The sequence below is a fragment of the Stigmatopora argus genome, chromosome 18, assembly GCF_051989625.1.
Source record: "Stigmatopora argus isolate UIUO_Sarg chromosome 18, RoL_Sarg_1.0, whole genome shotgun sequence".
In the NCBI taxonomy this organism is placed as follows: Eukaryota; Metazoa; Chordata; class Actinopteri; order Syngnathiformes; family Syngnathidae; genus Stigmatopora; species Stigmatopora argus.
Window position 1 is genome coordinate 2,090,081 of NC_135404.1, and position 12,576 is coordinate 2,102,656.

Sequence of the window (12,576 nt, forward strand, 5' to 3'; positions counted from 1 at the left end):
ATAGGGATACATCATCGCTTTCACCGGTGGCAGTCGGTGCATTTTCTCGTAGCGCCTTCAAAACGTATCAATCCAACCCTCAAAAACTATTTTATGGCTATAAAACCTCTACTGCAGCTAGAGCTGCGACACAAAAAATAATCAATAAATCAATGCACAAAAATGGGGTAAAATCCACTTCCTAGCAGCATTTCATGATTAAATACAAATACTGGAGCTTTTCAGACATTAAAAACAGGCCAGGGGGGCGATTTTCCCGGGAAAAGACAGCGATGAACGTCAATGGTGTACGGGCAAACATTGCCCGAAAATTGGGTAAAATCCAGCCGAAAACAGCATTTATTGATTAAATACAAATACTGGAGCTTTTTAGACATCAGAACCGGGCCCAGAGTATCATTTCCCCGGGAAAAAGACAGCGATGGCCGTCAATGGCGAAACGGCAAAAATTAAACTGGGGTAAAATCTACATCCTAGCAGCATTTAGTGATTAAATACAAACACTGGAGCTTAAATACAAACACTGGAGCTTTTCAGATATCAGAACCGGGCCCACAATTGAAATATTATTTAGGAATATAGCCATATTATACTCACCAAAAATTCTTTTTAACTGTACACAATATCCATCCTCCTTTCTTTCTTACTTCTTTCCTATCACCATCGAAGCTAATGATGAAAGTCGAGCCTATCCTGTCATATTTCCGGCATAGTCCGTTTTGAAAATGGCTTTAAATCAACACAAAAATATACTATTTGCTTGTGCATCTAAGTTAGCGCACTGAAAGTGCCGCACACACCATTTTCCCGGCTCTGACAGGCTTGTTAGCTTTGGAGTTGACCGCCCTTTTTTAATGATGTCCATTTTTTTCTGGAAAAGTACGTCTGGAAAATAGCTTTGTGATCAAATCTGCAACAGAATCCATTTGTTTTTGCTTCTGTCAGCAATTGTGGGTGGAGTTTGCGATCTCTGGCTGCTTTGGCCCGCCTACTAGCCAATCATAGTTGGTGAAAGCAATGACGTATCCCAGCCAGCAAAATGCCAACGCCTATGAAAAATCCTTGTGGGGTTGCCAACTCGAAATCTGATTGGTTAAAAGCAACAGCCTTGTTTAATGCAGCAGAGCTCGCAAGAACTGATTGTGAAGGCTTTGAGGCAGATCTGATCTGGCAACAAATAATGGCTGAAATGTGATTGGTTAAATGCTTCAATATGAAAACACACATCTGGATGCAGTGCAACCAGGGGGAAAGGCAATGAAAGGAAGCTAACAGACCATTTGGAATAACAAGTATTGATGGACAAAATATAACATGATTCAGATAATTCTTCGGGCAGCAGAGAAGGCCTTGAAGGCCCTGACGGCCCGCCACTGGCTTTCACCAACTATGATTGGCTAGTAGGCGGACCAAAGCCAAAGTGAGCCAGCCAGAGATTGCAAACTCCACCAACAATGGCCGACGGAGGAAAACAAATGGATTTGGTTGCAGTTTGCTCACAAAGCTATTTTCCAGATGGACTTTTTCAGAAAAAAATTGACATCATTAAGAAAGGGCGGTCAACTCCGAAGCTAGCAAGCCTGTTACAGCCGGGAAAAGGGTGTGTCCGCCACTTTCAGTGCGCTAACTACGAGAGAGCTACCAAACTGTATTTGGAGCGAGCTGCACAAGCAAATAAATTGTTGTGTTGATTTAAAGACATTTTCAAGACGAACTATGCCAGCAATATGACAGGACAGGCTCAACGTTCATCATTAGCTTCGATGGCGATAGAAAAGAAGGAAGAAAGAAAGGAGGATGGATATTGTGTACATTTAAAAAGGATTTTTGGTGAGTAATATATGGCTATATTCCTAAATAATATTTCAATTTTGGGCACGGTTCTGATATCTGAAAAGCTTCAGTGTTTGTATTTAAGCTCCAGTGTTTGTATTTAATGACATAATGCTTCTAGGAAGTGGATTTTACCCCATTTCAGTGCAATTTTTGCCGTTTCGCCATTGACGTCCATCGCTGTCTTTTCCCGGGGAAATCACCCCCCTGGCCTGATTGTAATGTCTCAAAAGCTCCAGTATTTGTATTCAATCAATAAATGCTACTAGGAAGTGGATCTTACCCCTTTTTAGTGCATTTTTGCCATTTCGCGTATCACGTATCGATGTTCATCGCTGTCTTTTTCCCGGGGAAATGATACTCCGGGCCCGGTTCTAATGTCTAAAAAGCTCCAGAATTTGTATTTAATCAAAAAATGCTGTTTTCGGCTGGATTTTACCCCATTTTCGGGCAATGTTTGCCCGTACGCCATTGACATTCATTGCTGTCTTTTCCCGGGAAAATCACCCCCCCCTGGCCTGGTTTTAATGTCTGAAAAGCTCCAGTATTTGTATTTAATCATGAAATGCTGATAGGAAGTGGATTTTACCCCATTTTTGTGCATTAATTTATTGATCATTTTTTATGTGTCGCAGCTGTAGCTGCAGTAGAGGTTTTATAGCCATAAAATAGTTTTTGAAGGTTGGATTGATTTGTTGAAGGCGGTACGAGAAAATGCACGGACTGCCCCTGCGGTACAGTAATACCTAAACATACGAGTGCCTCAATATACGAGCAATTTGAGATACGAGTAAAATTTCGAGCAAATATTTATCTTGAGATACGAGACAAATTTTGATATATGAGCATACAGCGGACGCGAGAGGCTGCTCATAAGAACATCATGGGCACTGTCTTTCTGGTCGCAACTCCCTCGTGTAATGTCTCTCTGGTCGCAACTCCCTCGTGTAATGTCTCTCTGGTCGCAACTCCCTCGTGTAATGTCTCTCTGGTCGCAACTCCCTCGTGTAATGTCTCTCTGGTCGCAACTCCCTCGTGTAATGTCTTTACGAGCACTGGGCGAAACGTTGCATTTTTTCAATGTTTTTTCCCATTAGTCCATGCAAATGGCGGACCGATCGCTAATATGAGATAATTACTACTTCTCGGGCAAGTTGGCAAGTGGTCGTGCATTATCCTATTGTGAGGACATTTGTGTGCATCATTTTCTGAATATTTTGAAGGGAAGAGAAAAGCAAACAACCCTCAATAGGTTCTTTTTAGCTGCATCTGAAAGTGATGGTGGAGGCGGGGCAAAAAGAGCCAAACCGGGAGAAGAAAGGTATAAAAATTTAAAACAAAATTAGAATTAAGTTTAGTGTAAGTCTAGATTAAACTTTGAGTGTGTCTGCATCGTAATCCAATTTCATTTAAATTTGTTTGCTATGTTACGAGCGCGTTGCCGTACAAAAAGTCTCTCATGCGAGTAAATACGGTAATGTCCTGCGATTGGCCACCTGTACGAGTGGAAAAAGTTGGAGTTCTAATAAGCTTTCGCTTGGCACGGATTGCTATAATAGTGGACACACCCTGGCCAAACGCTGCAACTTTTCGCCATGCTGTCGTTTGTCTAATGGGCTGAGATTTGTTCACTTTTAATGAAAAATGGAGTTAGTGAACTCGTCCTAAAATATTTGTTACCAAATGTGAGGAGAGCAGGTAGAAGAGGACCTGCTTCTCCAGGCGGAACTAACCCATCCAGATATACAATGGATACTTGGTGAACTTGGAAGATCATGTGTCTGGTGAATCTTTACGTCGAGAACGTGGAAGATGCCTATCTAATTTGACTCGCGATAGTGGGTTTCACAATGATTGGTCTTGGTGGAACACTGGGCTACCGCTATATTTGCAGCGTGTTGGCTCTGTGCTGTTAATTGGATCAGCTGCCCAAGTTGGTTGTTTGAAAGTTCTACCAGGGCTTATGGCGTTCAGATGGCAGAGGCTGTATTGCAAGCTGGCTGCAACAAGTGATCAAGTTACTGGAATCAACCGCAAGCTGGATGGGGTGCTGAAACTCCACCACGAGATGGGTGCCAACTACACATGGATGGGGCAGCCTATCATGAGATGGGGTCAGAAAATACACAGAATTCGACGGGATTGGAACATGTGGGACTAGAATACAAAACACTTGCGTCCAAATCTTTTCTTTGTCCTGGGCAAATTCTTCTAGGATTGAATGTCCCAGTGTTTCTTAACCTTGCTGGAGCTACCGAACCACACGAGTTTCATATGCGCATTCACCGAACCCTACTTTATTGTAAATAAAACATGATTTTTTTTTCAAATTCAAGATATATAAATTACTCGCAGCACTGATTGGCCAAGCAATGTCACGTGATTATCTGCAGCCAGTGATGGTCAAGCAGGGCATATTATTGTGAGTAGACACGATGAGTCAATGTAACATGACCTCCACAGCAGAGTCGCCACCGAACCCCTGAGACCGATTCACTGAAGCCCTAGGTTTCGAACCCAGGTTAAGAACCACTGAACTAGACTAACACGGAAGATGATGCTCTTTAGACAAGAAATCGCAATACCACTGAATTTGGTCGTGGGTGCACCTCCTGAGCACGTCAGTCAGCTATGGTAGAGGTTGGAGCTTTCCCACCAACTAGCAAGAGACGTGTTGGCGGTCTGTTGAATGAGCTAAGAGATAAGAACTTTTCCCAAGTCCAATACAGGATGCTGTGTTGCAAACTGGTAAAAGGGACTAAAATTAGTGAAGAACTCCTATCTGGTGCCTTGTGCCCCTGGTAAGGTCAACCATGCCAAACTGGAACGGGGTGAGGGACCAGACAAAACATGACTCAGAAGACTTTATGATGAGCAACACTATTGAACGCCGTTTTCCCTCGCTCGGATGCAGGTCACCGGGTCTCCACACTGGAGCCAGGCCGGGAGAAGGAGCACGATGGCGAGCTTCTGGTGGCTGGGCCTACAACCAAGGGGCATAGCTCGAAAACACTACATTGGTTCCTCTTCCCATGGGATCACCACCTGTGACGACAGGGAAGGATCCTTGGCAGTTCAATTCCCCGGCTGCAAAAACTGGCTCTTGGAAGGTGGAATGTCGGACTTAGCTCTATGCCAGGGGTGGGCAAACCGGTCCTCGAGGGCCGCTGTGTGTGGAGGTTTTTGTTGCAACCGATCCAGCAAAGACACTTTAACCAATGAGATTTCTGCAGAAAACAAGAAGCACCTGACTGCAATCCACTGATTGCACTCGTAGGACACCAGATTGGTGAAAAGGTGTCATCATTATGGGTTGGAATGAAAAGCTGCACCTACTGCGGCCCTTTGTGGAATAGTTTGCCCATCCCTGCTCTATGCACAGCTTGGGTTTTGGTACCAGCCCCCTCCAGGGGGGTTGGACACTCTTCCACTCTGGAGTTGCTCACTGTGAGAGGCGCCGAGCAGGTGTGGGCATACTTATTGCCCCCAGGCTCGGTGCCTGTATGTTGGTGTTTACCCCGGTAGACAACGAGAGGGTAGCATCCCTCTGCCTTCATGTGGGGGGATGGGACCTGACTGTTGTTTGCACGTATGCATCAAACGGCAGTTCAGCGTACCCACCCTATTTGAAGTCATTGGAAGGGGTGCTGGAGAATGCTCCTACAGGGGACAACCTTGTTCTGCTGGGGGACTTCAATGCTCACATGGGCAATGATCATGAGACCTTGGAAGGATGTGATTGGGAAGAACGGCCCCCCTAATCAGAACCCAAGTAGTGATCTATTGTTGAATTTCGGTGCTCGCCTTGGATTGACAATAATGAACACCATGTTCAAGCATAAGGGTATCCATATGTGCACTTTGCACCAGGAGACCCTAGGCTGCAGTTGGATGAATGACTTTGTAGTTGTGTCATCGGACTTGAGGTCACATGTCTTGGACTCTTGGGTATAGACAGGGCTAGTGCTGTCAACCGATCACCACCTGGTGGTGAGTTGGCTCCGATGGTAGGATGCCGATGCGGCCCGGCAGACCCAAACATTTTGTGAGGGTGTATTCCAATTATAGGGGAATTACACCCCTCACCTACCCAGGAAGGTCTATTCCGGGGTACTGGAGAGGAGACTCAGCCAGGAGGTACAATCTTGGATTCAGTCTGCAGTGTGGATTTCTTACTGGCGCTGGAACCATGGATCAGCTCTATCCCCTCAGCGGTGTCCCGGGGGCATGGGAGTTTGCCCAGCCAGCGGTGTCCCGGGGGTATGGGAGTTTGCCCAGCCAGCTTTGTGTTCGACCGTGTTCCCCAGGGAGTCTTCTGGTGGGTACTCCGGGAGTATGGGGTTCCGGAACCTCTGATACATGGGCTTCTGTCCCTCTATGATCGGTGTCAGAGTTTTGTCCACATAGCCGCTAGTAAGTCAGATCCATTTCCAGTGGGGGTTGGACTCTGCAACGGCTTTGTCTGTGATTCAGTTCATATATTTTATGGACACAATATCTACGTGCAGCCGTGGCATTGATGTTTTGGTGGCCGCAATATTGCATCTCTACTTTTTGTGATGTGATTCTGATGGTTTCATTAAAGGGTAATCTCCAACTCTCACTAGAACAATTGGTAACCGAGTGTGAAGCGGTGGGGATGAGAATCAGCGCCTCCAAATCTGAGACATGGTCCTCAGTCGGAAAAAGGTGGAATCTCCTCTCCGGGTCAGGAAAGCGGTCCTTCCCCAAGTGGAGGAGTTTAAGTACCCTGGGGTCTTGTTCAGGAATAAGAGAAGAATGATCCACTTGCAGATTGGTGCAGTGTCTGCAGTGATGCACACTCTGAGCTGTGGGTCATGACCGAAAGAACAACATCCCGGATACAAGCGGCTGAAATGAATTTCCTCCGCAGGGTGTGCGGACTCTCCCTTAGTGATAAGGTGAGAAGTTCAGTCATCCGGGAGGGGCTGGGTGTAGAGCCGCTGCTTTTCTGGATTGAGAGGAGTCAGATGAATTTGCACGGGCATCTTATTAAGATGCCCCTTAGACGCCTCCCCGGTTAGGTGTTCCGGGCACTTCTCACTGGGAAGAGGCCACGGGGCTGAACTAGGGCGTGCTGGAGAGACTATGTCTCCTGTCTGGCCCGGGAACGTCTTGGCATCCTTCACGAATAGCTGGATGAAGTGCCTGGGGTGAGGGAAGTCTGGGCTTCCCTGCTGCCCCCATGAACCAACCTCGTATAAGCGGAAGAATATGAGATGAGATGAGAGGAAAAAAGCCAAAGTTACATTTCACCTGCTTGGGGCCACATGTAGTGCGTCTCACCATGGCTACCGCCCAGTCTAGGGTGTAGTCTGCCTTCAATTCTCACCTGCCAAATGTATGCCGATGATGGTCTTCTATATGTCCACACGAAAGACAACAAACATGCTGCACAGGAACTCACAGATGCAATGACTAGCATGAAGAACTGGCTTGAAATATCCCAACTGCACTTAAACATATCTAAGACTGTCTGTATGTACTTGTCAAAAAGAGCAGCAAATAACAGTGACCCCAACGTTTTTGTCCAAGGAAAAACAAACGTGTCAAGTCTCTCTCTTCTGCCGTTAGCCGCTACCGTCTGTCTTGAAGGTAAGAACTCAGCATAGTACTGTACACAGTAATGTCACAGTTTATTGCAGATCTGTTGGAATTATTTTATATAAGTTATCCTGATTCTGGTATGACTGTCAAAATGTTAGTTAATAGAATTAGAGTGTCTTGGGCCCTGGGAAGTTTCACCTTATTCAACAAAGAGGAACTACCCAGGGGGGCCGACGCCTGTCTGAACTATTGTGTGAGAGTTGCAGGATATCGGGAAGGAGACTATAAAGATGTTATCTTGAAGGGGCATATGGTCATGATCAAAGAACCTTTTGTAACTGGGAGAGATCTCTCTCTCCTTTGATCAGCTTGAAACTTCCTGTAACTTGGACACTCCCAAAACACAATAAGAGACTTTGCAGGAGGGGACATTTTCAGAGTGTGTCGACGGGCTGAGGCGCGAGCGGTCCCGAGACCCTCTCATTTTTTAAATAAAATAACCTCAATTGTCTGTGATTTCCTCTTTTCAGATTGGTGATACAAATGTCTGGTGTTTAAACCTAACAAGATCATAATCACTAGATAAGTATTTGTTACTTTGTGAGTGCAGATGGTGAATTAGAACATTTAAAAACATGTTGTTTCGTTGTAATATCCTATTTGTGTTTTTTTTCAGAGGGTGGGAATGGATTAATTGTATTTAGTTGTTTTCTATGAGAAAAAAATGATTTGAGATACGAGGAAATTGACATATGAGCTCGGTCCCGGAACACTTTAAACTCGTATTCTCAAGATTTTACTATATCTGTTTTTTCTCCTATGCCCAGTTGGTCCGGGCAATTGGAGCGTCCCACTCACTTGGGGGTCAAGAATATTTTTATGATACTAGTCCCCTGCTGAGCTTTGAAATGTCTATTGCAACTTGTAGAACACAGGACAACTGTTTTGAAAGCAAAATCCAGGGCCTCATATGTAAGTCACACCTACGCCAAGGGTGCTCAATTTTTTTTGCTCAAAGATCTACTTTTCAAGGAGCCAACGTTACGTGATCTACAATTTTTTTCCAGGTCCCTGACAAAGCTCACCAGTTATGTATATGCTGAATATATACCTCATGCAGAAGGACCCAAAATAGTGTAGGCAGGTAGTAATTGTGGTTGGAGTCGCGATGGCGCTGTTTTTCAGCTCAGGTCTAATATATATATATATATATATTTTTCTTTCTGAATCAAATCTTACTGTCATACGATCTATCAACAGTACCTTAATGATGACGTATTGAGCGCCCCTGAGCTACGCAATCCGAGAGACAATGCAAGCAAGACATTTTCCGTAAATCATACGGATTTGGGAGAAAAATAATCAACATTAGTGCTGTAGTGCTAAAGTCATACGGATTCACAAGTTTTTGCCAATGTTTTTTTTCATCACTTTTGACGTATTTTGCCAGACTTGCCTATCTTCGCTTTGCTTTTCCACAAACTCGCTGCGGTATGTGCAATCATGGCTTTAGTCATAGACTAATGCCATGATTGTCAACTGATTATCAACTGTCAGGGAACAAGGAGCTCACCTACTCCCCACGCAGATTATGCATGTCTAAAATGAAACAAATTTCCCTAGAAGACAAAGTAGGGTGTTTGTATATTTAGTTTGCAATGATTCCTATTTATTATGTGAGTTAATTCATTCATTTTGGAATCACTTAGCCTTACAAGGTCTGCAGGGATCCTGGAGCCTATCCCAGTGAACAATTTATTACCTATATATTTATGTCTAAAATGTATTTTCCTGTGTGTTCTCAACCTCTTGCTAATCCGATCCCCTCCAATTCCCTCCGATCCCACCCGATCCCACCCGATCCCACACCTGATCCCACCCGATCCCAACCGATCCCATCCGATCCCATCCCATCCCATCTCATCTCATCTCATCTCATCTCATCTCATCTCATCCCATCTCATCTCCTCTCCTCTCATCTCCTCTCATCTCATCTAATCTAATATGTAATCTAATGTGCACCAGGGAGGGGAACACTGAATCAGTGCTGGCTAGCCAGGGAACAAGCAGATGGACAACAAAACACACTGACAATCATGGTGCAATTTGGAGTAACCAACCCCTTTTGTGTAATTTAAGAAATTTAATTCAAAACCTGCTAATGCTTTTAAATGTGGAAAAATATATGTCTTCTTAACTGTTCATCTTCCGTAACATGCATTCTTGTAATGGTTTGCCGGAGACTATCCCAGGCTCCGGGCAAAACGCAGACCAATACACCCTAGACTGGTCGGCAGTCAGTCATAGGGCACAGAGAGAGACAAATGACCATCCGCGCTAACAATCATACCGCCACCAGCGGGAATTCAGCCCACGCCTGCCCACACTGAAGTCAGAGGAGTGAACCTCTCTACCACAAGGCAGCTGTCTTCTTAACAGTATGTTAATATCAATAGTTATGTTGACTATCATTAACCTCTTAGGACCTGGCGTCCACGTGTGAACATCACATTTTTGGTTGTCACAAGACTACAATGTTAAATTTTGGACTACAAGGGCCTGGTGTCCACCTATGATGTGGACATAATTTCTCTCAGAAACTACATCATGTAAAAAGACAATTATTTCCTTTTACACTTATCAGGTCCCAATTAGCCTAAATATCAAAGAGAAAATAAAAATGCATGCCTTGCAGGAGTCTGGGTCTTAGGAGGATTTCTAACTCATTAAAATGTCAGAACAAACCAGTTCACATGTAACCAAAGTTACCTTTGGAAATTGTGAAAGGCTCTTCTTGTTGACATGGGGCTGTGAGAGGGAGACCAAGCTGGTGAGTGTCCTGATGAGCTGAGTTGTCTAGTGGTGGTCTTGATGTATGAAGGGAAGATGGGAGGGTAGGGTTTAACCACAGAGCTTGAGGGAGAAGAAGCCAGGTTGGATCTGTGGATATGTTTTACTATTGTGGGGCTCCCTTGACAAGATGGGAGGAAACTGCTGAAGGGGGAAGCATTGGTGCCAGCAGCATCAAAGTGGTCACTGTCTGATACAGTACTCGAGCATTCTACAAGTGACTCAGCACTGCCACTTTCTTCCAACTTGCAATGACTTGCCATGGTGCAAGAGATTTTTGAGTGGTTTTCTAAAAGCGGTAAAATTGGTGCATCATTCATAACAGGCTCCCACAACTCCTCAATTTGGTCACCTATTGCTTTCTGATCCCATTGTGTGCCAGCATTGCCCAATGTCAGATCAGGGAAGCTGACAATGCCAGTTGTCGTAGTGACTGGGTTGACTCTAGCCCCTCTTGCTGTAGTGATTGCAATAACTGTAGGCAGAGACTGCTGCACTTGAGTATTTTGGTCTTTTATGTCTTTAGTACTCATAGAGGCCTTTTTTATCCCCCACTCCTTGGAATTAATCTCAATCTCCCCGCTCGTTTCATTCTCCCCATCTTCGCTCCTCTTGGATTCCTCAATTTGGGACAAATGTAATTCTTGTGGTTGCTCACAATGTTTTTCTTTATTTGGCATGGCTTTGACCTCCGAAAAAGACAAAGCATCTGCTCCAAGCTCTAGTTCCGGTGTCAAGTAAAATATTTCAGTTGGGGATATATTATCAACTCCATTACTTGCTGTTCTCTTTGCCACTTGTCCCCAGTTGACATTACCTTTATGTTGTATCTGGGACCCAATAACTTCATCAAGCCCTCCACATTGTTGTTGGTGCCTGATAGCAAGTTGGATGTCTGCTAGCAAATCCTCATGAGCTGCTGCTGAGTGGAAGCTATAAATGTCTGTGTCAGAACCAAAGTTTTCGTCTTTCTGAGCTGCCTCCTTTGTGGGAGAGACCGCTGCCGATTCTGCAGCTCTTGAATTTTTCGAATTCCATGGACTGTACTCATGTTTGCTTGCATTTACATCTTTTGTTTTGTGTTCCAGGAAGTCAGATTCAGTGTCTGATTGCCCGAGTTCATCAGCAGAAAGATCAGTTGGTTTCAAATTGGCCAGCTCATTGTGTTGTGATGTTAGCACATCTTCACTCGAGCCTGTCAAGGAGGAGCACGTGTCTTTACCTTTGAGATGACCTTTTTTCTTCCGGATTGAAAAAGCAGAAGATTTTGACTCACATTTGTTTTTCTTCTTCATTGAACCTGTGCCGTGCGTTGTTCCTCTTCCTCCCCCACCTCCTCTTGCTCTGGTGTTGATTATGCCTTTAGCTTCATTTTTACCATGGAGTTTCTTTCCAATACGTCTTGTCTTATCTCCTCCCTCACTCCATCCCTCTTGCAGTAAAGGGTAATCTCCATTACCAGATGTCGCTGCAGATTTTTTTTGTTTAGCTTCCTGGTTGCCCATGTTGTCTGAAAATGTCAGATGGTATTTCCTAATCCTGGTGATTTGATCCCACAGACAGGTGCAGTACTCTCAGTTGAATTAAAAGGCATCACATTTTGGCATTATTAATATTTACATCTTGGTTTTGTGGTGCTTCGAACCAAATCATCGCTCGAGTCTGGTTGCTGCGCCTTTATGTAGATGCTGTTTCGGAAGAGGCAGCGGAATGCCCCCCACCTCAACAGCCCTCTGGTTTTCTTTATCTCCATCTCAGTGGTATCCTCCCCCTCCACACCATCTGCTGAAAAGTGTGACGCAACACCAGGTGGCCAGTGGAGATCAATCAGCAAAGCATGATGCGAAAAATGCCACGCGCAAGGGGTGAAGAAAAAATAAAGTCATGCCCAATGTAGAGGACAATAAGCTATTGCGAGGGGCACAAAAGGCTTATTCACTACCACTCTGGTGATTGTTCCTCACTACATTACCCATGATTCTTAGTTTCCTGATGCACTAAACAACTTGGAAATTAGAAAGGGTTGTTTTTATTGTGCCCTCACTTAAAAATCTAAAGAAGTAATTTCTTAAATTCTTATTTAATTTTTATCAAGTAATATGGTTGACTAAACCTTGTAGTGTATTAATTATTTGATTTCTTACAAAATATCAATTTGTGCCATAACATAGATCATATAAGGAAAACCGATTTTGATGATTGATGATTGATGAAAAATCTTACCCATTACACAAGGTAACACTTCACTGCCACTTAATTTGTGCAAATTTAAAGAATATTTTTTGGTAGAGACCCTTACTTCATTATCTGGGAAACAGATAAATC

General features: G+C 44.2%; 1 protein-coding gene across 3 annotated transcripts in view; it reads right to left on the reverse strand.

Annotated features, from left to right (window-relative positions):
• fmn2b (formin 2b) overlaps positions 1-12,176 on the reverse strand; it is a 71,650-nt gene extending 59,474 nt beyond the window's left edge. For 2 of the 3 annotated variants that reach the window (XM_077626019.1, XM_077626022.1), the window contains exon 1: positions 10,171-12,176. In XM_077626019.1, the coding sequence (XP_077482145.1) occupies positions 10,171-11,756 (1,586 nt within the window). In that variant the 5' untranslated portion in view covers positions 11,757-12,176. The remainder of the gene's footprint in view (positions 1-10,170) is intronic. The other variant, XM_077626021.1, reaches the window with a different exon arrangement.
• Positions 12,177-12,576: the final 400 nt, after the last annotated feature.